General features: G+C 37.7%; 1 protein-coding gene across 4 annotated transcripts; it reads left to right on the forward strand.

Annotated features, from left to right (window-relative positions):
- Positions 1-466: 466 nt before the first annotated feature.
- On the forward strand, positions 467-24,396 carry LOC116670329 (otoferlin). 4 transcript variants are annotated; one of them, XM_032500795.1, is made up of 44 exons: positions 467-760; positions 1,026-1,123; positions 2,651-2,733; positions 3,901-3,971; positions 4,437-4,563; positions 4,667-4,721; positions 5,280-5,411; positions 5,535-5,597; positions 5,714-5,798; positions 5,885-6,044; positions 6,436-6,622; positions 6,751-6,937; positions 7,275-7,498; positions 7,941-8,049; positions 8,368-8,548; positions 9,787-9,907; positions 10,041-10,141; positions 10,225-10,315; positions 10,412-10,528; positions 10,621-10,773; positions 10,856-11,045; positions 11,249-11,373; positions 11,458-11,592; positions 12,495-12,656; positions 12,773-12,892; positions 12,994-13,155; positions 13,330-13,492; positions 13,624-13,697; positions 13,791-13,817; positions 13,927-14,058; positions 14,293-14,365; positions 15,295-15,383; positions 15,989-16,126; positions 16,339-16,470; positions 16,700-16,827; positions 16,955-17,125; positions 17,966-18,126; positions 18,258-18,400; positions 18,538-18,626; positions 18,877-18,975; positions 19,174-19,415; positions 19,643-19,821; positions 19,930-20,030; positions 20,678-21,017. In XM_032500795.1, the coding sequence occupies exons 4-44, from the start codon at positions 3,926-3,928 to the stop codon at positions 20,856-20,858; spliced, it is 5,355 nt and encodes a 1,784-aa protein (XP_032356686.1). In that variant the 5' UTR covers positions 467-760; positions 1,026-1,123; positions 2,651-2,733; positions 3,901-3,925; the 3' UTR covers positions 20,859-21,017. The 4 variants fall into 4 exon arrangements, with proteins under 4 accessions (XP_032356686.1, XP_032356683.1, XP_032356685.1 ...); XM_032500792.1 differs by having other exon boundaries at positions 15,265-15,383; positions 20,678-20,858; XM_032500794.1 differs by lacking the exon at positions 20,678-21,017 and adding an exon at positions 23,823-24,396 and having other exon boundaries at positions 468-760; positions 15,265-15,383.
- The last annotated feature ends 1,352 nt before the right edge of the window (positions 24,397-25,748 follow it).

The raw sequence follows: 25,748 nt of genomic DNA on the forward strand, positions 1-25,748 counted from the left end.
GCTATCTTAGCTAAGAGTTTATAAGTACCTTTGCATAAAAACGAGTCCAGTTTGAGTTTAACAGGTGACATAGCGTTACACTTCCTTCCAGCTACCATTGAAAGGAACATGACCTGTTTGGCCACCAGGTGGTGCTTCCATTCATTACTGTGCTTGCAACAGGATGTAACGGTACACACAGTAAGTAAGGTAGCACATAGCTAAATTATCTAGAGTAGGCATATACCTAGTTTTATAACTACAGCCTATGTTATATCTAAAAAGAAGGTTCTTTTGCTAGAGGCACACCCAACTATGTTCATTACGATGGTATTAAATTAAAGACGGAGTCAAGAGTAGATGTAGTTTACTGAATAAATATTATTTTGTCCATTTAAGTTACATACAGTTGGAAGCAAGGGTTTGTTGGTATAGATGGCTTTTAAAATCATAGAATTAAAAAGCCAGACATTTTGATTTTGAGTCATTTTAAGAACGTCCCCGAGGTCTCTTGAGGTCAGGCCCTTTATGCTTGCTGTTAGTACAATGGCCCCCATGATACTATCAATAACAATGCCCTCTGGCAGTGTTTCCCTGATTAAGCTTTCCAAACTCCCCATCCAGAGTTTGACAGAAATGTGTTATAAGGATACACTACACCACTGTCAGGTGGTGTGCCCACATAGTCACTGGAGCACAAATAAGATGGTGATAACTGCTCTACTACCAACAGCCAAAAAAGGGCTCTGGACACTGGACCTACAAGGGATAAGATTGCATGGTTGGTATCAAGTCCTTCTGTGGTTCACCCAAGAAGACATTGTCAAAGGTGTCAATTTAAGAGCTTTGTTGTTTGCTCATGCATATTCATTAGTTTTACCCAAATATTGATCCAAAATACAAATAGCTCTTGTTATAATAACTTGTTTTTAAGCTGATATCTTGCACCTCAGACAGCTCATCTCTACTGACAGATTATCTGATGTAAAGTAGTTTTGCACATAATTGTTTTTTAGTCAAGTAAAATACTTTTTGTTCTATATCAGACCAGAATAGTCAACTGTGACACATTAGTTTCGGTGGCTAATGTCAACTTCAAAGTGTTTAAAGTGGCAGTTGATGACTACACCCATCAAAGAAAGAGGTTAGTATAAACTACAGAGGCAACCAGTAACTTTGCACGATTGCTGACATGGTTACCGACCATCCTGGAGGAACTAGGATCTCCCCAACCCCTTGTTGCTGATATTGAATCATGTAATTAAGGGGAGAATCCCTCAACAAAATGGTCAGGTTAATGTCACTGAGAGTATCACACACTTTAGCTCAGTGGGCTGGAGAGGATGTGTCCTACAGTTGTAGGTAAGACAAGGAAAAAAGTTTCATAAAGATGTTTTGTATGATACACATCTGCTAAATATTGGTTTATTTATGTATCCTTAAACATAGACTGCTTTAATTAAATTTAATTAAGTGGGTAAAACATAAAGGTGTTTGCCCAATTTAATAGTAATGATAACATGTTTTTCTGTTATTCCCTCTATCTAAATCTATTTCTTTTGTTGTGAACAGAGATACCTCCACATAATGAGGATGCCACATGCAACCCTGACTGGAGTGCTTAAATAATTTAAAACCTTGTTTCATCGGATACCAGCAACTCTAGACCTTGACGTATGGCTTACAGACTGGCTGTATGTGTAATTGATGAGATGATGAGTTGTAAATTAGCATTGAATAAATGTTGCATTTAATAAAAGTTACTAAAGCATGCCTCAACTTAGAAAAATAATGCAACATAATCAGTGCATTTAAAACTGCTTTATTTGTCGGGAAACACATCATACTATTTTTAATCCTTATTTGATCCTTATTTATTTAAGTATATAGACACATGCAAAATGTATTAACACACCGTGTAGGATTCAAAATTGAGTTCAGTTTTTTAAACCTTAAAACTTAAACCTGAATTAATTTAAAACACCAGGATTGAAAATAGGGCTTGCCACCATTTAGTGATTCCTTGACAAAAGAGTGTGTCTGCACCAAGACCCAGTTTGGAACAGCACTCTATTAAAGATTAAAGTGGGCATTCTTTCCAACTAGGCAGGCCCCACATTTTCTTTACTTCCATGTAATGATATTACTAGTGACATAGCAATATATAGATTACCTCAACATCACACATTTTGAAGCTTTTTCATTATGATACACATTACTATATATTTATATATATCACACACCACACACACACACACACACACACACACACACACACACACACACACACAACGCAATAAAGTTCAGTTGGATTATTTTAATGGCCTTTTGCCCTGTATAAAAAGGTTGCTAGTTGGCTTTTCAGGAATCCTTTTAGAGAAGGATTTAGAGTTTGTAAAAAAGAATCAATTACTTTTTTCTTTTGTTTTGGGCACAGTCTATGTGGATTGGTGGACTCTGCTCACCGTGACGTCTCTCAGCAGTCCCTAGTTATAGTTACCAGTCTCAGGTTGAACACTCATGCACTATTCATTGGTGTATCACATCACTCCTGCCTAACTTCAGACTTGGACAAACCCAATTATTTTCTGTACAACTTTACTTTGAAGCTATATTCTTACTGCTGTGTAAATTTCTAAAATGTTTACGTAGTGCTACTTCTATCTCACAGGTAAAAAGAAGTTGCTGTTTCCTTGCAAGAAACCTCTTGGAGCTACTCAGAGGAAGGAGACAAGAGCATTATTTTCTTGTATGGTATGTATTTTAACATATTTTATCAGCAACATCATGTTAGGCAAAGATCAACTAGAACACGCAAAGCTTTGGCATTTAGGGCTCAACGTTTTGCAGCATACTTAAAAGACTTTCTTTGTAGAGGGACTTTCTGATCACTAATATTTGTTCTGTTAAATTATATCTTTTCATTTGCATAAATTAACAGAAATATTCAGAACTTTGCTGTCTAGATTTCTTGCAGTTTTATTTGATTGCATGCGTTTTGGTTATTCTAAACATCTGCAACATACAGCTCATAAGGGTGTTACATTATTTTGCTGAGAGCTTGGATTTTGACTAGGTTTGAAGCATTAGCACGTGTTTAAAATGTACGGTGCACTGTTTTGATGTGTTCCACTTTTCACCAATTACACACAACTCTGAAAATGTAAAGACATTTTTTTTTAAAAAGTAAACAAACTCAGGGAAAAGTGTCCACCCAGATAATTTGTGTATACTTCTGAAAATGCCAGTTCTTGGAAATAATTAGCTCACTAGATCACATTCAACATTTATTATTAGATTATTAGATTAAAACCGTTCACTTGTGGAAAGGTCACTTTGCTGATTAATTAGAGCAGAAGATTAATTGGTTTAAGTGTATTATTTTTCACAATGTGTGTGAAATGTATCCTCTTTAATTGATGTAATAAGGTCAGCTGATTTGAATAATTGAACGCCTCTTTTGAAGGCTAATCCAGGGTGTGGTAGCACAAAGACAACTCTGTTAAAATGATAGCATACGTGCTGTATTTTGCCACTTTGAAATATATTTCCCAATTCATATGTTTTAGGTTTGAATAAATGTGCATTCAACGTTTTACATGCTCTTTATAATTAAGGCGTTTTCCAGTTGCTCTTGGACTTTTTTTGAAAGCATTAAATTGTTAGCCTTCTCTCTACAAGTCATTAGAGTAGAGTGTCATGGTTTAGTCTGTTGTGTCTGTTCAGACTGAAAAAGTCTGATTTGCAGAAGATGCATAGAAAATTAGATTTACTTGTATAAAACAATTAACACTTTTGTTTTTTTATTCAATTAAAAGTAGTTGATAATACAGATGTTTAAGTAATTGCATCAACAAAATCTACACCAATGTTTTCTTTGTAAATGTGAAAACCTATTGAATCTCTATATTTCTTTTCTAGAGCACGCAAAGAATTGTTTTCAACCATGAAGCGCAGTAAGCACCGTGGACACAAGGAGGACAGAAATGGAGGTAACAGTAACAGAAGATCAGGTCAAATTAAATAGGAAATCCTGTTGTCTTACAGACCCTTGCAGCCCACTTCAACTCAATGGAAACAGTTTGTCAAACCAAAGAGCCAATGATTTTCTCTACATTTATTCTTATCCTTAAAAATATGAATGCAGCAGTGACTTCACCAGTTACAGCTGTGAATGCCTCAGTTGCTTCATAAACCAACCCTGCAGTAGACTAACATGCATTCAGCATTGCTGCACGTATTATACCTTCTTTCTGCTTTTAAATGTCATGGATGGCCCTCATCACTTGTCTCTGACTTTCATAAAAAACTCCCAGTGGATCATAGAACAATATATACAATAAAACACCATTTTTTAGCAGTATGCTCCATGGTGCAAGATTTTTCTGTCACCATTTTTAAGTACTTTAATTTTAGAACAATTTGTCCTTATTTTGTGTCTTTCGTATGATCTCCAGATGAGCCAGCTATTCTGGAGACAGAGGACCTGGATCGTCAGGGAATGTTCATGGGAGGAGGCCCAGATCCCGACACCGTCTCACTGGCCTCCGTCACAGCCGTCACCACCAATGTATCAAATAAGAGGCAAGCATGGTTCTGTTGTGCATTCAACTGCATTAAAAAATAAATTAGATTGCTAGTGATTGTAATCTGTCTGAATCTTATCTAACATCACATTGTCTTACAGATCAAAGCCAGACATAAAGATGGAACCTAGTTCTGGAAGACCAGTAGATTACCAAGTAAGAGAAATCTCACCCATCATTTTATTGGCCAAGATTTTTTATTCTAGTACATGTAGAGGGATTACTGACTAGTCGTGGTGGAATATATTAATGTTATTTCACTTGCACAGGCATGACAGGCATAATCTTTTTTTTCTTTTTGTCTGACACAATTGGTTTTATAATCAGACTCAATCAGTCACTCAACTGTCATGATATGACAAGACTGAGATATTCATGGTTAATCCCAGAAATCATAGAGAAAAGATTTAATCACACCAGGATTCATTGTCTCTGAAATACAGTGAGCAAGTCAGAAACCTTGACATTGTTTTTGATACTGATCTCAACTTCACGTCACAAATGTCACAAAAACAGAATTTTATCACTATGTGAATTTGTATGGTGGTACTTGTATGTTGCTTTTGTTCATGTTGAATGTCCTGTTGTGTTTATTGCATTCTTATTGATATTCTTGCTTTGCATGTGTATGCTGTTTTTAATGTAAAGCACTTTGGGTTTACTTGTATTTAAAGGTGCTATGCAAATAAAATTGACATTGATATTTAATTTCAGATCAGTGTGACAGTGATTGAAGCCAGGCAGCTGGTTGGACTAAACATGGATCCAATGGTTTGTGTGGAGATTGGAGAAGATAAAAAGTACACCTCAATGAAGGAATCGACTAACTGCCCATACTACAACGAAGTGAGTCAGCCATTACAACATATTGTATTTATATTCATTTCAGTTTAGGCAAAAGCTTACTATATATATCTAAATACAGGGTTGATGCTAACAATATTGTCGCTAACTCTTTTCTCTTTCCAGTATTTTGTGTTCGACTTCCACGTCCCTCCAGATGTTATGTTTGACAAAATCCTGAAGTTGTCTGTAAGTAGTTTGATTCATAACAATGTACAATGAAACAGATTCATGTAATCCTTTGTTTGCTATAAGACAAGTGCATTTAATGGCATGTAATGTAATTTCCCTGAACCAACCCTTAGGTAATTCACTCCAAAAACCTTCTGCGTAGTGGAACACTGGTTGGAACTTTTAAACTGGATGTTGGCACAATCTACAGCCAGCCTGGTAAAGAATCAATGGAAAACAGCTTTGTTATTATGAATTAATGGTACTGATATTTCAATTATTTTGTCATTTCTTTGGTCTTGCAGAACATCAGTTTTACCACAAGTGGGCTTTGCTGATTGACCCTGAGGACATCTCAGGGGGCTGCAAAGGCTACATCAAGTGTGATATTGCAGTTGTGGCCAAAGGAGACACCATAAAGACTCCACACAAGGCCAATGAATCAGAAGAAGATGACATAGAGGGGTTACTAGATGTTTATTGCTCCTGATTCTTTATTCTAACAATATACACTACCGGTAAAACGTTTGGATCTTTAATGCAATATCTACATTGCCCATTATCAGCAACCATTCATCCAATGTTCCAAAGGCACATTCTGTTCACTAATCTGATATTTAAACTGAGAAAACATTAGAGAACCCTTTTGCAATTATATAAGCACAAAATGCAATCTGACAACTGCTCCCTGGTTAAAAAAAAATGCAACTAATCTCAGCTGGTATTCTGTCTATAATGGAGTGCAATGGAAATTTCTAAGTGACCCCACACTTTTGACCGGTAGTGTAAATTGTCAAGCAAACATGTTAGAGTCTTGTTTGTTTTCTTATTTCATCAACTCCCATTTCTGTTTCAGCAATCTCTTAATACCAGAGGGGGTGCCTGCAGAGCGACAGTGGGCTCGTTATTACCTGAAGATCTACAAGGCCGAGGGACTCCCTAGAATGAACACCAGCATCATGGCTAACGTCAAAAAGGCCTTCATAGGTGAAAATAAGGACCTGGTTGATCCTTATGTCCTAGTACAGTTTGCTGGGCAGAAAGTGAGTAATAGTATGGATCCTATACATTGCCCCCTGTTTTTGGTAGCTTTCTCTCAGCCGGGTCAAAATATGAATTACAGTGCAACTGCTGAATTAATTTATATCTACAATGTAATGTGTGATTACAGGGGAAAACATCAGTTCAAAAGAGCTGCTATGAGCCTATCTGGAACGAGCAAATTGTTTTCACTGAGATGTTTCCGCCACTATGCAAGCGCATGAAGATCCAGCTCCGGGACTCAGATAAAGTAAACGATGTTGCCATTGGAACACACTTCCTGGACCTTCGGACTATTTCCAATGATGGGGACAAAGGTGATGTACTGTGATCTTTTAAATGCATTTCCTAAAAGTTTACCTTCCTCATTTTTTTAAATATTGTTTTGACCTGGATAGAAACTACTGGGTGGTGCCTTTTACGATACAAGGAAGCATCCTCCAGGTTGATTGTTATCTTATTTAACTGCAGAAGATTTAGTTTGAATGTGGGTTCTGTTTGAGCAACTTGTATACAGTTGTAAACAATAAGCGCGTCTGTTGACCTTGCAATCAAATATATTCAGTGCATCTGTCAAGTAGTGCTATTCTATCTATAGTTAGTAATAGTATAGTAATTATCAGATACAAATTATATTCATCCTTTATCTCTCAGGCTTCCTTCCCACGCTGGGACCTGCCTGGGTAAACATGTACGGCTCCACTCGTACCTACACCCTGATGGACGAGTACCAGGAGTTAAACGAAGGGCTCGGAGAGGGAGTGTCCTTCAGGGCCCGTCTGCTCATCAACCTGGGTGTGGAGATCCTAGATCCCTCCTCGCCTGACATTTCCAACTCCACAGATGTGCAGTTGGAGGGTGTATCCAACATCGCAGAGGTGGGTCCCTGCTTGGATGGGCAGCCATGCAAAGGAAGCCAATTGTTACTCAGTGGGCTGTGGTTGTTGTGAATTATTAATTGTCTTTTTTTTAGCCCACCAGGTGCATTATTAACATGCTGTTGCATGAATGTGGCTTCTTTTTGTTTGTGGACAATGCAAGTTACACAGCAAATTCAATTGAGCACAGTGGTATCGTAACCCCGCAAGTACTCAGAGATTCAGTTCTCACTGTTCCGCAGCTTGTATTACAGGGTTGTCAGGACCGCTATGTTTCTTTTTTCTTCACTATGTTTCTTTTGACACCAAAACACACTATTTGTGTTTAAGTGTTAATATTCTGTTTCTAACTTTAATTTAATTAAGAACACTTCATTAAATTTAATTTGAACATTTGAAGAAGTGACAGAGTTTTTCTCACACTAGTTTGTCTATTTCACAGACTGCTACCGGGAAGGTTGAGGAATTTTTCCTCTTTGGGTCTTTCCTGGAGGCCACAATGATTGACAGAAAGATTGGTGATAAGCCCATCAACTTTGAGGTCACAATAGGTATTTTCCATTATCTGTTCTTTTGTCTTAAATTGAATCTTTGGAAACTTAAGCCCATTTTCAGTGTAATGTTTGAGCAGAATTTATTGGGATATCTTCCTAAAATTTCTAGTGCTTAACTGTTATTATGTAAGAGGAGTTCCAAAATGTGAAAGTTGAATAAGGCAGCTTTAGAAATTACCTTAAATTATGAACATTATAGTGTTGTTGCTATATGTCATATGAAAGCAAGCAATTTTAAAGACAAAGTTATCATCAGGATTTGAAGGTGCAGCAACATTTAAGGGTGTGACTACTAACATAGCTGCTGTGTGACAGGTTACTATGGAAACGAGATTGATGGTGCTGCCAGGCCAAACAAGAAGGGGGTGAAAGGGAAAGATGGCGATGAAGAGGAAACTGAGCTGATCCACAACTCCAGTGAGGAGGAGTTGGATGATGACGGGGACCTAACTTCAGTGGCGACTACTCCTCCCATGAAACCCGTCATCACTGACCGGTCAGAGCGAAAACGTCACCATCATAGAGTAACAGTGCAACTAACAACAAACAAAAAAAAAAAAATATGCCTAAGCTTTTTCTTGTATTGTGATTTTAAAGTAATTGAAATAGTCCTAAATAGTACTTATCTTACAAAACATTTAATAATTGTTTTTTGAAATGTATGTTTGCATATTAGAGTCTTTTCACACAGTTAGGTGCACAGTGTTTCCACACATAGACTAATGTGTGGCGGTGCACCACACAATCAACACCGGCCGTCAAACTTTGCGTTTTGTTATTAATTTTTTAACGCTATTTAAAACATGCAGTGTATTCGTTCAGCTGCATTTCCTTTCCCTGCTCTCCTCTGTTTCTCTGTCATTATGCGTCTCTACACACACATACACACACAGCCATTCCCCTCCGTGCACACAGCGTGTCTGTTTCCATTAATATGAGAAAAGTTCACAAAAACAAGTTCACGAAAGGTTGGTATCTCGTGAACACCTTTACACACTCAATCTGAATACATTGTTGTCAGTGTGTTAATATTGGAGTCCCCATCCAACCCTTAACAAACAAGCGATTGCACCTGCTTTAGAAAGGTAACTAGTCACAACTTTGCGGTAAAATGCAGTTGGCTTGTTGAGGTCAAAACACTATATGTAGCAGCTGTGAATCAAATACATTTGTTATAAATAGTGTTATGTAAATATTTTGCTCTTACACTGAATGTTTGCTGCTTCAATGCAGATGAGTATTGAATAGTATTTTCCGCGACTGAAATAGGCACATGTCGACCAGTGTAATTAGTTATGTTATTTATTTGTTTACAATATTTTCAGGCTTCAACCAGTGATGCTCAAGCAGAAAGACAGGGTCAGGGAGAGAAAGATATAGATTTGTTAGGCATTGAAGAAAGAGTAGGAGAGGTGGAAAGCATCCAACAGCATGTCTTCCTCAGTTTTTGATACTTGGTTGTTACGAAAACAATTATACAACAAATTGCTTTCGAATCTGTGGGAAACACTGATGCACATCAATTAACATCACAGTTTAACCAACCAGGTGGTTTATTATTTGTTTTTTAAAGGTCTAACCCTAACCCAGGGCTCGGTTTACACCTATCACCATTTCTAGCCACTGGGGAACCATAGGCAGGCTGTGGGAACGCATATTAATGTTAAAACACCTCATAAAGTGAAATTTCCATGCCATGGGACCTTTAAAGAAATGTATCATTTATATCCTCAGAAACTACTTTCACCTGCCGTATTTTGAGAGGAAGCCGTGTGTCTACATTAAAAGTTGGTGGCAGGACCAAAGAAGGAGGCTGTACAATGCCAACATTATCGACAACATTGCGGATAAACTGGCAAGTCATGCACTCTACCAATTAGTAAATGAGCATAGTATTACAAAAGTTAGAACTCAGTATTTATTTGTGTTTTGGTTGTTGAACACAGTTTCTGATTTTGAATGAGTTTAAACATCTATTGCTACTACAGGAGGATGGACTGAATGACGTGCAAGAGATCATCAAGACCGAGAAGACCTATCCTGAGCGCAGACTAAGAGGCGTCCTAGAGGAACTCAGCCAGGGTTGTAGGTCTGTAAAAACAAACGTAAAACAAGCAGTTTTGAAGGTTTAGTCCAATTGATTACTTGACTGACTGAGCTCTACTTCTTCAGTCAGTTTCTTTTGCTGGCAAACAAGGACCAAAATTCATCTGGCAGAACCAAACTTGACAGGGAGAGACTGAAACTGTGCATGTCAGAAGTGGTATGTCAACTAAAAGAAGCTTGGTTTTTTTCTTTTACTTGATCATTTTTTATATTTCCACTGTCTTGCTAAATGCTGGGCTGTTTCTGGGTTTAGGAGAGCATCGGCCAGCAAGCTAAAGCCATGAGGTCACAGGTGAAGAAAAGCACAGTGAGAGATAAAATCAAGCTGGCTCAGAACTTCCTCACAAAGCTGCGCTTTCTGGCTGAAGAAGTGAGAACATTATGTTACGAATGATTTTGCTTGTTGAACATGCTTGAGTTATTGTGGTCAGTTCTTGTTTAATGTGAACATTCTTACTACAGCCTCAACACAGCGTTCCTGATGTTTTCATATGGATGATAAGTAATGGAAAGCGCATTGCTTATGCACGCGTTCCATCCAAAGACATCCTTTATTCCAGTATAGAGGAGGAGACAGGAAAGGACTGTGGCAAAGTCAAGACAATCTTTCTGAGGGTGAGTTTACACTAAATATAGTAAGATAATCAATCAAAATTGTGTTTTAAATTCCCTTTCAACTTTTCCTCATATACTAAAGATCCCTGGTAAGAAAGGTTTTGGGCCTGCTGGCTGGACAGTCCAGTCCAAGATAGAGATTTATCTGTGGCTGGGTCTGACTAGACAGCGCAAAGACTACTTGAAGGGCCTGCCCAATGGATTTGAGGAAAATAAGTTGTCCAAAGGACCTGGCATGCCATGCTCACCCCCCATCAGCCTCACCTACATGAGTAAGATCATCGACAAATTCAGAATTTCTTCTATGTTAACTTTACACTGAAATAAAAGCTAACAGCTTCTTTTATGTTTTAAACATATAGAATTATGATAATTCACATACACTTTTTTACAAATGTCTGTAAAGGCACGACACATATCAAGTGTAATTTATGGACTTATTGATTCAATTATGAGCGTCTAAATCTGTCTACAGTGAAACAGATCTTCCAGCTGCGGGCCCACATGTACCAAGCTCGCAGCCTGTTTGCTGCTGATAGCACAGGTCTGTCTGATCCCTTTGCAAGAATTTTCTTCTCCACACAAAGCCAGGTCACTGAGGTGAGCTCACTCAACAATCAGTCTAAGATGATTTATTAAATAGCAGATCCCACATCTTAATCAAATGTTTTATCTTGTTTTCAGATTCTTCCTGAGACTCTGTGCCCGACATGGGACCAGCTGCTGGTCTTTGAGAATGTGGAGTTGTTTGGAGAGGCCATCGAACTGAGAGACGACCCTCCTATTATTGTCATTGAACTCTATGATCAAGACACAGTGGTAAGAGTTCTTCTGAAATAGTGATATCTATTCATGTGAGCAAGAAGTCTACCTTTGCACAGGTTAAGTTACCAGATAACAACAGTCTTACCATTCTGCTCCATCCTTATCATTCTCATAATTTAAGAGTCTGCCTGTCTTTTAATTGAAATGTAAGAGTTGACATGCCACTTAATGAGTCTAAACCTGTGTCATATCCCCTCAATAAATGTGTTTGTCAATAGCAGCCTGATATGACATATATTTGAAAGAATGCGTTTGCTGACTGACAATTTTATATTTACTCCTGACAATTACACCATTGTTTTGGATGACCCATTGGATAAGTAGAGTGTGGATTCTTATGGCTTGATGTACTGTAGAAGCACTGTAATGTGTGCAGAGAAGATTGTATCAAAAGGCATGCAAGAGGAATAAGATATGTCCATAAGGATAGATTAACTTATACCTGTTGCATTCCTTTAATTGACATTTTTGTGCTTTTTGTATGTGACCAACAGATAATTTGGACTCTTCATAACCACTAACTGCAAGAGAGATTTTTATATTTTATTTTTTTAAATGTAATCAGTCAATGATTCCTTTTTAACATTAGATGAATACATAATGTCTGTTTTGCAGTTCACTGGTTATTTTAGGTATGTTGCTTTTGTTCATTTTTCTTTTATCTTCAATGTTTTTTTATATTGTCTGCCTGGAAACATGAGCATCTCAAGACATGTTTCTTCCTGCTGACACATCAAATAATTAATAATTACACCCTAAGCATTTTTTAAATAAAGCCTTTGTAATATGAACACTGACAGATTGGTCTTTTTAGCCTACCACTGCCATTCTTTCAAATATTCAAAACAGAATTCTTGTTTCAACATTTAAAGATTAATTTACCATTATGCTTCTAGGGTAAAGCAGAATTCATGGGCAGAACATTTGCCAAACCTGTGGTAAAGATGGCGGATGAGCATTATGGTCCCCCACGCTTTCCTCCTCAACTGGAGTACTATCAGATCTACCGTGGGAACTGCACCGCTGGAGAAATGCTGGCAGCCTTTGAACTGCTGCAGGTTAGGCTGCCAGACACACAATCCATCTAGTTGTGAGGGTGCTGTTTACCAAACAAAAGTTATCAGCTCATATTGAAATAAATGATTTTTAATACTTTAATTGTATCATCTGTTAGATTGGTCCCAATGGGAAAGCTGACCTGCCTCCCATAGACGGTCCCACAGATATGGAACGTGGCCCAATCCTGCCTGTACCGTTGGGGATCAGACCAGTACTCAGCAAATACAGGATCGAGGTGAAGACTCGTTTCAGCTTTAACTTGACATGGGAGATTTTTTTATTAACAGAAAAGTAAAGTAAACAGCAACAGAATCACTGAGCCACCCTGTCCCTTAGGTTTTATTCTGGGGCTTGAGGGACTTGAAGAGGGTGAATCTGGCCCAGGTGGATCGGCCTCGTGTGGACATTGAATGCGCGGGAAAGGGAGTACAGTCAGCCCTTATCCCAAACTACAAGAAAAACCCCAACTTCAGCACCCTTGTCAAGTGGTTTGAAGTGGTATTTAATGATTTAAATTACTCTATTAATATTTACTGTTTTACTCCCTTTTATTGAATTAAAGTCCTATTTAGATTTCATGCAAATTAGAAAAGAATCATTGAGAAGAATTCAAAAACGGATTCCTGTAAAACTATTCTCCTCAATCAAATAATTCTGTATTTTTTTGGTCAGGATTTGCCTGAGAATGAGTTGCTTCACCCGCCACTGAACATCCGGGTGGTGGATTGCAGGGCTTTTGGCCGCTACACTCTGGTTGGCTCCAATGCCGTCACCTCCCTGCGGAAGTTCATCTACAGGGCAAAAGACAAGCAGGCTAACAACTGGTCCACTACAGGTATCATTATTGTCACAACAACATACAGTCATTAAAATGTAAAAGATAAAGTACAGTATTTGTTTGCCAGTGCACACATAGAAATATATATACATAAAGAAACACATTCACGTTCTCTGTTTATCTTTCAGAGGAAATAATTGTCGTCAACATAGAACCTGAGTCTGGTTTTAAGAAGATGGACACTGTGGTCAAACTAGATTCTGTAAGTTAAATTTTTTAACAGAAAGCATTTGCACACTAAAAAACTGATAAAAGTCACATTATTTGACTTTATGCAATCTGGCTTTCTACCTAGTGTGCTGATACTGTGGTCAAAGTTGAGGTAAGAAAAGTGCTTTAACTTTATTAATTAAAATCTAAATTATTTTATGTTGGTACAAGAAACTCTATAGCTTTATAAACAGCATGTTTAATGCACCTTGTATGAAAAGGATGATGACAAGGATGGAAAGGGGAGAAAGAAGAAGAGAAAGAAGGGTGATGAGATTGAAGAGGAGGAACTTGACGAGAGCATGTTGGACTGGTGGTCCAAATATTTTGCCTCCATTGAAACTTTGACAGAGGTGAGTAACAGGAAAACAGAACAGCCATTTGAGTCTTTTTTTTCTTTACTGATTGCAGACATGGATAAGGTTGATCTACAAAGTATGATGGCATCTAAAATTAAATGCTCTTTCTATTTAATTTTTTTTTTTTTAACTTGATCAACTCAGATCCTAACTTAAGCATCCTGGGGAAACTGGATCTTGTTTGGGTCTTGATGAATCCATTTGAGAAATGATCTTCTTCTCCTACAGGTTCTCAAGGCTCAAGAAGCTGCTCTTTCAGATTCAGAGGACAAAGATGAGATGGACATTGCAGATGGCGGAGGTAAAACCACTTAAAATAGCAAACAAGACCAGTGTTTTGTTTATCTCATCAATTTCAAAGTTTTATATTATCCAGCATGCTTTCGTGTACCTCTTTGAACCAGGTTAGTGGGGTGGAGGAGCAAATCGGTGATGTTTTGAGTAAAGTCATAAAACATACACAAAAACTACAAAAAATTGACTCAGATGTAAACCTTAGATTATCTAAAGATTCTAAACCTTCTGGCAGAATGCACCCCCTACAAGCAGCTGTTTATTTTCTTCTACAGTGCAGTAGGAAACCTTGTAGCCTAAGATTGCCTTCATGTAGATGCTGACATGAATCCAAATTTCCACATGGGGGGCTTTTTCTCTCCCATATATGCATATTAGTCATATGCTTGCCATGAAAGTTGTCAATGAAAAATTACAGTGAATCAAAAAAAGAAATACCGTCAATACCAAGCGCAATTTGATGACAGGATGAGCATTTATTTTAGCGCTACATTTGAAGCATATTTGATTCTGTGCTGTGCCCACCAGGCAGCACAGAATCAACTATTTATAGTATGACAAAATATATTTGCATGCTAATAGAGTAGTATACACTGCATTCCATTGTGCATAATGCTCAAACGGCTTTATTATAAATGGATAATAATGACGAGAACCAGTCAAGCTTCTCTTTACTGAGCTTTACAGAGACCACGCAGCCTGGAAAATCCTGTTACACCACCAAGTATCCCTTCTGAACTGTATACTCCCAATAGCAGTTCCAATAGCAATAATAGCGTTTGTTGTATACAGTCACAGCTGGTTTTGGCAACTTTCATGTGGAATTCATGTCTCGAGTGCTCTGCTCTTCCAACCACCACCTCCCTCCCCCTCGTCACTCCGTCCTCACTGCTAACCTGTACTCAGATATCAAACTTGATGACTCTCCTGTGAAAGGCACCAAGAAAGGAAAAGGAAAGAAGAAAAAGGAGAAGCCGGGAATCGATCCATTTGAGAAGAAAAAGCCAAAGCTGGATGAACTAAAGGTATTTCAGATTCAGATTACTTTGTTAGTCCCCAAGGGGCGATTCAGTTTTCCAGCCAACCCCTCCATTAAGAGTTAAAGTTAAAAAGTGCATTAGCATACAATGTATATAATGTTAAAAAGAAATAATAAAATAAACAGTAAATAAGTACTGGAGCAGTCACACTTCATCCTGTATACAGATGCTTCTCTCTCTCCCATAACACCCACACATTTACACATGACCCAATCATTACACACACACACACACACACACAAACACACACACACACACACAAACACACACACACACACGCTCACATTCACCTGCCAGTGACGGAACAGAGCAGCGGGATGCTAGAACCAGTTTTGTTATAGTTATGTGTGTGTATGTAGCTATTCATTTAACAGTCTTGTATGATGTTCATTTAACAGCAGAGGGAATGAATGAATTGACTCAGTACCTACACTACAACTGAGAGCAATTCAAATTCAATCTGTTGTGTGTGTATATACTTGTTGGTTGTACATGACATGGTGGGATCAGTATAATCCAGAAAAAGTGCCACACTCATAGAAAAGATAATTCAAAACCGAAATTTTGATAAATTTGTGTTCTCAAACAAGGTGTACCCTAAGGAACTGGAGAGTGAATTTGACAACTTTGAAGACTGGCTCCACAGCTTTAACCTGTACAGGGGAAAAGGTGGTGATGATGAGGACCAAAACATGATGGATGAGGACAGAATTGTTGGAAAATTCAAAGTAAGAAGAAAATGTTTAGAGCACAAAACGTTTAATAATTTACTATTTAGTTATCAACTGTATAAACGGAGCTTGTCATAGATTTCTTTTTTGTTTAGCCAGCATAAGACAAGACAGAATGCATTAAATGTTATGGAAGTTATAGGTAACATGTTTTTGACAATATAATTAATGCAATATAACAATTCATTTGTTTGACTGTGTCCCTTTAGGGCTCACTGTGCATGTACAAAGTGTCGGATGACATGCCCAGAGACATGAGCCTCGACTCCAACATGGGAATGTTTCAGAACATTCCTCACAACGATCCCATTAATATTCTTGTCCGCATCTACATCATCAGGGTAGGCTAATTGTTCTACACTTTGAAGATTCAAGGATTTATTGTTGTCATTATACAGTACAGGATTGCACAGTAAAATGTAGCTGTAGTGTTTGAAATTATAGTGCTAATAGAAATGGTTGCTTTTTGGTTATAGTGGATTTGCATTTGACTGAGGATACCACTGTAGATATTTCAGGAGATGCTTATACTATCCATTTCACTCATTAATTATCCAATTTGTCTGGTAGGCAACTGATCTGCATCCAGCTGACATTAATGGGAAAGCTGATCCATACATTGCAATCAAACTGGGGAAGACAGAGATCAAAGACAAAGAGAACTACATCTCAAAACAGCTGAACCCTTTGTTTGGCAAGTAAGTAGAATGCTTTAATTCTGATAAAAGTATCATTACATATATGATCTTATGAAATTTGGACTATAATATGCATGTTTAAATATGCATGAAAACCTCATAAATGCAATATTTGTCACCCTGTCAGATCCTTTGATGTAGAGGCCACATTCCCAATGGATTCCACACTCACAGTGTCAATTTATGACTGGGACCTGGTTGGAACAGATGATCTGATTGGAGAAACCAAGCTTGACCTTGAGAACCGTTTCTACAGCAAGCACAGGGCTACATGTGGTGTGGCATGTAACTACGCCATGTAAGAATCAAAGGCCCAACTCCCTGCAGCAGTGTGTGATGGGTTGTGGAAAAATAGTGAAAGAATATTTTATTATTTAATACACAATAGGAAAAGCATCATGATAACTCAGATAGCATTAGTCAGTAATATCATCAATATGCATTAGTCAGTCACAGAATAGTACATGCAATTGACTTTCAAATATTTTCATAGTTGTATGCTTACACATATGTTTTTAATTGAATGGAGTTTCCTAACCCATTTCATAAGCAATGAGTATGAGTTTATTACATGGTACAGGATCCAGATAAAAGACCATACACTACATAGAAGAAATTACCAATGTCTCCACAGCTGGAATTGGTAGAGTGTAGTACTAAACCTTATGTTTGATAAGCCCAAAATTATTAAATTTTCATTAAGCCGGCAAATAAATGTAAACCTGAGATTTCTTAGACATGTTTGTAAAGTATTGACTCCTGCAGCAAAAAACACTTGCACTTCACCATCTTGGTCTTTTCAAATGGCTGTACTCGATATTCAGGAGAAAAGGAGCTCTGGTATCTGAGACATCTTTGCTTGCATTCAATCTGCATAAGAGAATGTTTGCTTTTGTATACATCATGCAGCATTGTCTTTGAATATCTTCACCTTCGATCATTAACACATTTTTTTCTGTAATAAAATGTCCAAAATATGTTACCTTATTACAGACACTAAGTTTATTATCAGACAATTTAAAGTCAGGAAATTTGAGATATTTCTCAGGATCTTATCTATAAATTGCAGTGTTACCATAACTTTATATAATCCATTGTTTATGATGTAACTATAACTGTTTTTGCTCTGTTTTTGTAGCCATGGTTACAATGTGTGGCGGGACCCAATGAAACCCACACAAATCCTGGCTAAGTTGTGTAAGGACGGCAAACTGGATGGGCCTCACTACGGCCCTGCAGGACGAGTGAAGGTGGAGAACCGTGTCTTCATAGCACCGACTGAGCTAGAGGATGAAAACGGTATATGTTCATTTCACTCATACTTCTGTACTAAATTGCACAGACGCAGCAGCTAATTGTCTCAATGTAAAGCAAATTAAAAAGTGTGATTTTAAATTAGTATTAAACCACCATTTGATGATGTTTGTCAGGTTTGAAGAAGCAGACAGATGAACATGTGGCTCTGACCGTATTGAACCACTGGGAGGAAATCCCACGGGTCGGCTGCAAACTTGTCCCAGAACATGTGGAAACCAGACCACTGCACCACCCTGATAAACCAGGGATTGAACAAGTATGTCATGCAGTGTACTCATGCTGGCTCTACTCCACTCAACTTCACATTTTAATCAAATCAGTTTATACCATAACGTTTTGTTTGCCTACTTAACAATCTTGTTTCCTTGTGTTGAATTGTTACAATTATTTCAGGGGAGAATTGAGATGTGGGTGGATATGTTCCCTAAGGACATGACTGCACCTGCCCCTGCCCTTGATATTTCACCAAGGAAACCAAAGAAGTATGTACTTTAGTAAAACCTGTCACTTAACAGCTTTTACATACACTCTATATACACTATATATATATATATATATATATATATGTATATATATATATATGTTTTTAGCTAATTACTGCTGATAACATACAACAGCCAGAGGAGTGTTCCTTGAGCTTCATTTTTTTGGATAGGTTATAAAGGAACACTTTTAACAATCAATACAGATCAGTGTTTCGTCTTATCTCTTGTTATGTTTGCTTGTGTCCAGGTTTGAACTTAGGGTAATCATCTGGAACACAGATGAGGTTGTTCTAGAGGATGATGACATCTTCACTGGCGAGAAATCGAGTGACATATTTGTGAGAGGGTAATTATGAGCTCTATTTGTTTTTGGTTGGGTTTTTTTTTGTCTCTTGCTAATTTTCTCTGTCTTTACATTTTAGAGTACAACTAGCACAATGCATTAAAAACACAAATGATTTGCTTCTGATTTAGATTGAAAAATAACCAAGTTTTAAAATCAATTTTCAATTTTCAATTTCTCCTACGCCTTTTCCTGTAACAGCTGGTTAAAAGGGCAGCAGGAGGACAAGCAGGACACAGATGTCCACTATCACTCCATCACTGGGGAGGGCAACTTCAACTGGCGCTTTGTCTACCCCTTTGACTACCTCATGGCCGAAGAGAAGATCGTCATCTCAAAAAAAGAGTCCATGTTTGCCTGGGATGAGACTGAATACAAGATCCCAGCTCGCCTTAATCTGCAAGTGTGGGACGCTGACCATTTCTCTGCAGATGACTTCTTAGGTACACGGGACGACCATTTATGATAACCTTTGACTTCATCAATCACTGTTAATACTCAGAATTAAACTCAAAATTTAAACAAAATTGCCTGCTTACAGGGTAACTTGACAGCTTTGTTGACCAAATAACACAAAAACTGGAAACCTTTTTTCCCAACAAATTTGATACGAGACATAGATCTGTCAGTCACACTCCTTGTTTATAATAATAATAATGTCTCTTTTTAGGTGCAATTGAAATTGACCTGAACCGTTTTCCACGTGGGGCAAAGACAGCCAAGCAGTGCACCATTGAGATGGTGACAAATGAAGCGGAGATGCCCATGGTCTCCATCTTCAAACAGAAGAGGATCAAAGGCTGGTGGCCATTTGTTGCCAGAAATGAAGATGACGAGTTTGAACTCACGGTAGGTCAAAGTACAAAAGAACCCAAAATGTTAACCTAAAATGAAAAAATTGGCTGAATGATTCGGACAATAGCTTAAAACCACATTGGGATTATGTTGTCTTTTTAGGGAAAAGTGGAAGCAGAGCTGCACCTCCTGACAGGAGAGGAAGCAGAGAGAAGTCCAGTTGGTGAAGGACGCAACGAACCAGACCCACTGGAGAAACCCAAGTATGAAGGATGTTCTGATATCACCCCACTGTTCACATTTTTATTACTGACTACTCTTTTAAACAATTTTCTCAGTTACATTGTTCAGTTTATTCTATGGCTTGGTTATATTTCACCCTCGCCATAAACACATAGCTAGCTGCTGCAAGTCCAGCTCAACTTTAAAAAGTTAAACTCCAAAAGGTGGATTAAGGCAAACCGTGCCAGGTATAACTAAATTAATACTATACAAATTAAAATAATAATAAAAACATGAATAAATAAAAAGATAAATCAGTTATAAATGAAGTGATGTGAATTCTCAAACATAAACCAAGCATAAACACAATTTTAAACAATTAACACAAGTAGAGAGTGATTTCCCGAAATAAGGAAAGACATTTTTCCAAATGTACTTCAACCAAGTTCTGGACTTATCCCTAGGATCTTCTTTCTTTACATGGTAAGTTGTTGTTTTGACATATCTTTTGTGTATTTCTACCTAGAATAAGCTTTATGTTTTTAAAATATTTTGAATTGTTTCTCCGTACTATTTGCAGTAATGTCAGCAATATTAACAATTAAGTGTGCCTTAGAAAGAGAGCAACAATAATGATCCATAATGCTTAAAGTTTGTATTTTCTGAACATCTGTTTTTTTCCTTCCAGCCGCCCAGACACCAGCCTTCTGTGGTTCCTCACTCCACTCAAAGCTATTAGAAACTTGGTCTGCAACCAGTACAGGTGGCTGACCATCAAGATTGTCAGTGCTCTCCTGCTGCTGGCCATGCTGGCTCTTTTCCTCTACAACATGCCTGGTTACATGGTGAAGAAAATGCTGGGAGCTTGAGATGTTGCTCAGACACCTCTGCAGAAGGTTCCAGCAATTTCACTAAGCGGATAGCTTCTAACTCTCTCTTTTCCTGCTTTCTATCTACAGTTTCCCTTCAATCGTAGCATTTTAAAAACTGAATGCAACCTACGATATGATTTAAGTAGACCATGTGTCATTGTATGAGCCAAGATAAAAACAATAGCAAAGCAACATGCTTTGAGAATGCTTTTAGAAACGCATTTTCTCCTTAATATTAAGATGTATTCTATTGATTTGGCTATTACTATATTGACTCTCAGTTATCAGGTGACAAAAAGTAGATTATTTAAGATGCATAGACCACTTGTTAACATTATTTGTAATCTGAAAATCAGTGAGCTGAGTGTCAACATTGGTGTATCCACATAAAATGTGACAAGAAAAAAACCTCTAAATGTTCCTTACCACTTGTTTGTGATTTTATTACATATTTATATGCATATGAAGCTTTCAATGCACCAGTTTAGTTCAGTGTAAAGGGATAGTAAAAATTTGATGCAGCTTAGTTGATCGACATGTTTGATTTTCTATAGTTAAAGGTGCTTATTTAAAGAAAACTGAAATATTTCAAGCTATAGTATTTACATCATACGAGAATGAAAAGAAATATCTGTACATGGTTCTTTAAAGGATTTTTGCATTGAAGACATAAACAAATACTGGGGGAAGTTAGAACTTTATTTAAGATACGTAAACCTGGTTATTTCAGAGTGAATTTCACTTGATCAAGAGATAATGAAGGTAAGAACCCTGCAGCTCCATGAAAATGATTGATTTAACCAGTGCCATAGTAATGTTCACTGCATATGAAATTAAACATCATTTTTCATTGTGGTGAGTTGGATTTCTTACTTTTGAGTTGAGTTTCTTTGAGCAATTTCTACCAGTGTCCTGGTTAAGTTTGCACATTTGTATTTCATGGCCAGCACCATAAACAATATGGCAGAATTTGTGAATTAACTTGCAAAAAACTAGACATTTTCTTACCTCCAAGTAGTGTGTGAAAATGAGAAAAAAGATCTGACAAAGATCTAACTGATCTTAAATGTTGGAGTAGGTTCAGGTTCTATAAAGACTGGAACTTTGATAGATACTTGTTGATATTTGTCTTAACTACAGTCTCATATTCACTTCAACTGAACGTTAGAAAGCATTTTTGAATGACTTGAGGACTGGATTTTGTCCTCTAGAGTCACAATGTACTGATTACTTTAGTGGACTAGTAATAACCAGTACGGACTTTTACATAAGTCTGTAATAACAGGGCTCAAAACACAGGTCACTGCTATCAAATGGTCTCTCCCTATTTAACTTCCACACCAAAAGGAATATCATCCCTTGTGTGGAGGTAAGTAGGTTTTCTTTCAGGTTATATTAGTGCTTTGTAGAAACTTCCTTCTGTGTTTTTATTTTAGATTGATGACTGCCTTTAACATTCTGTAATTCTGTTTATGTTTTTTTTTGCTCCACCAGCCGTCCAGATATCGCCCTCCTCTGGTTCCTCATCCCTTTCAAAGCTGTGAAAAACCTGATATGTAACCAGTACCTGGGGCTGACCATCAAGATTGTCAGTGCTCTCCTGCTGCTGGCCATGCTGGCTCTTTTCCTCTACAGCATGCCTGGTTACATGGTGAAGAAAATGATGGGGGTCTAATTTCAAACCAGCAGATGATAACTGTTTCAAAGTCATTTTCAGTAATACTTTGAATTGTTTGTGAACGTTTTGCAATTTACCATTTGACTATTACGATAGCAGTACGAATAATAAATCTTGAGTGCATCCATCGTTGATTAATAATGTAGTCTAATGTGTACAAATCTCAACATATTGCTACTGTTGGTGTGATAACTGCCGTTTTTTTTGTTTCTTAATAAATTCATTCAATGTCCATTGCTCACCTTTGCTGGATTTGAGTTGGCTTGTGTTAGAGTTTAGATGTTCTTCCTTTAAACAATGTCTTGTCATGTCCTGTGTGTGCACTATGTATGATATTTCAAATTTGTCCATAAATGACCTCTGAACCACTCACCTTTCTGGTAGTCCTCTCATTTGTACATACGTAACAGTAACTTTAAAAAGAGGCATCATCTTTTGGTTGCCGAAACTGAAAATATGGTTTCCATAGTCACCTTATATTTTGAGTAATTAGGATACTATGCAGTTACTATCCAGCTCTTGCAACCGCCACGTCATTACATCGTGGAGCTGCCTGCTTGTGTTACTTCGAGCTCCAGTATGTCTACCCCTGTAGCTCTGAAGGATGTGCTACCTTCAACTAGTCACCTTGCTGTGTCACTCACCGAGGTGTGTGCTTTACATGCTTTGCAGTGTCATTTTGCGTCCAGCTCAAAGATGTCGGATAGTCTACTTCGTCTCCCAAGACTTTACACATTTTATTTTTATTTTCCATTCAGGTTCATCTGGTTCTTGGTCTGTTGAATCAATTTGCATCAAACAACTTAATTTGCTTCACCAATGTCTCTATGTCTGTGTGCACGTGCGTAAACGCACCAACACGTGTCGCATTGTCATATGCAGCGTTGACTGAGTCTGACTATAACAGCAATCAATAAATAAATATAACAAATGAAACAAATATTTTAAAAAGTATTTATTTTGAGGTGCACGTTCTGTTGTTGGCTGTCTTTATTTTTTTATTTGTTATAAAGTGGTTGCCATTGATGGCAACAACAGGCCAAGAATTGGTTGCCCATTTCTCAAAATGGTTGCCAATGGCATTTAGAGAAACTGGCAACCAATTCTTGGCCTGATGTTGCCGTCCGTGGCAACCACTTTTATCGTTACTGGTCTGTATCAGCCCTGGGTTGTATCAGTACTTTGTTACTGCACCACTTATAAACACAGTGTATTTGGAACCATTGGATTTTTAAATATAGTCTGTCAAATTTCTAACACACTGTTTGTCTCTGCTCCACCAGCCGTCCAGATATCGCCCTTCTCTGGTTCCTCATTCCTTTCAAGGCTGCGAAACACCTGATATGTGACCAGTACAGGTGGCTGACCATCAAGATTGTCAGTGCTCTCCTGCTGCTGGCCATCTTGGCTCTTTTCCTCTACAACATGCCTGGTTACATGGTGAAGAAAATGCTGGGAGCTTGAGATATCTGCTGGATTTGACTATTTCACACACAAAAGAAATGTATGTTGCCCTTGTGTTTTTTAAAACGTTTTTTTGCTATTTGACCAAAGACACCATCAAGTTGTATTACAAGCATTAGAATGCCTACAGTATACAATAAAGCAAGTCTATTCTTATATTGACATGCAATTGCTTAAATCCATTACTGCAATGTAGTGGTGCAAATTTCTTTATTTCACAATGATGGTTAGTTTAATCTTGCTTAAAAGATCATCATTATTATTAATGTTGATGTTGTTCTTTTGCTTGTTGTGGTTGCTGCTGTTGCAGGGTAAGACTGTCATCTTTGTGCTGATTTATTGTGAACTTAACAGTTTGTCAACAGTGTGTAGTATTTGTCTGACTTTTGAATTTGTGAATAAAGTAACAACTACAAAAGTTTCTAATCTTACATAATCTGTCCGGTCATCTGATCATATTCATGACTGTTAAAGCTCTCCAGTGTTGCTCAGTGGCGGCAGCTTTCATGTCTTAGGGGCTTCAAAGTTATTGGATATTTTAAAAATGGCCAATCTTCTAAAGTGGCCAAACTATTTTATTTTTGTGGATATTTATTTTAAAGAAATGTAGAAAAATACTACATTTGTGCAGTGTGGTTTGGTAGTGGGAGATTCATATACCGTTATATGACATTCAATATGCTGTCAGAGGAGATGGGAGGGGAAACATTTCTGTTAACCCTCTCTCTTCCCACCGACCTGCACATTTCAAATTAAAAACCTTTTATCAACGTCTTTTTCGACCCTTTTGTGTCGTTCCCCCGAAGTTTTTGTCACTTTTTCAACGTCTATCGACTTTTTCTGGGCCTTTTGAATTACTTGTGGGTTTTTTCCCAAATTTTTAAAGCTTTTTTATTTTTTTTTACATTTGTCACTCTGTTCGGCATCTGTTCACATTTTTGTCACGTTTTTTATTTTATTTTTTATTTTTATATCATTTGTTCACATTTTAGTCATATATATATATATCCAATGTGGAAATCGATGACGTAAAATCGAGTGCCCCCAATGACTCGTCATATTAAAAGGACGCCTCCTTGCGATGGCTTAGTCGAAAACGAGCTGTCAACTCGAACTCATCATGTAAAGCCAACAGCTGCCACATAATATTAAGACAGGACGCGATGTAAAGTTAGTTTGACAAGTTTACAGTTTAGTTTGTTCTCTGGAATTAAATGTTTAGCATGGTAACACGCTATCATTGGCAACACCGCCACGGTTGGGTAAAAAAGTGCGGCGGAGGGATAACATTTGCTAGGCGATTCATTAGGCAGAAATGGACGGCAATGAAGCTACAGGTAAGATGCCCAACTTTGAAATATAACGTGGGCTCTAGCAATTGTTTTAAAAATTGTGTAACCGGTTGGTTAGAATTTGGTCACGTGAAAGGTCACGTGACCTATACGGAAATAAAGTCACCGCTGTCGGCCTCTCTCCTTCCATTGCTGCCTCGTGTGCTGGTGTACAAAGCGTTCGGTGTTGTGTGCTGGTCTCTGGATGGTACAGCCAAGCATGGCCTAGCCAAGCCAAGCCAAGCCAAGCCGAGTCATAGTGCCGCTGCTGTTTTGCCTATGTCAGACTGTTTTGCCTACCTTAGATTGTTTACTCACGTGCTCTAACTTATAAATCGCTCGTATTGTAAATTATTTTACGTGTTAATGATTGTGTTTTACATTGTTTTATGGGAGAACGTTTGACCTGGGCTG

The sequence above is a fragment of the Etheostoma spectabile genome, chromosome 20 (genome assembly GCF_008692095.1).
Source record: "Etheostoma spectabile isolate EspeVRDwgs_2016 chromosome 20, UIUC_Espe_1.0, whole genome shotgun sequence".
Taxonomy (NCBI): Eukaryota; Metazoa; Chordata; class Actinopteri; order Perciformes; family Percidae; genus Etheostoma; species Etheostoma spectabile.

Bases quoted from the DNA above. Each gene is read 5' to 3' on its own strand.
- LOC116670329 (XM_032500792.1), top strand. From the start codon at position 3,926: ATGAAGCGCAGTAAGCACCGTGGACACAAGGAGGACAGAAATGGAG. The intron at 10,142-10,224 runs GTCTGTAAAAAC...CTACTTCTTCAG, and splicing joins GAACTCAGCCAGGGTTGTAG to TCAGTTTCTTTTGCTGGCAA. The intron at 13,493-13,623 runs GTATCATTATTG...TTTATCTTTCAG, and splicing joins TAACAACTGGTCCACTACAG to AGGAAATAATTGTCGTCAAC.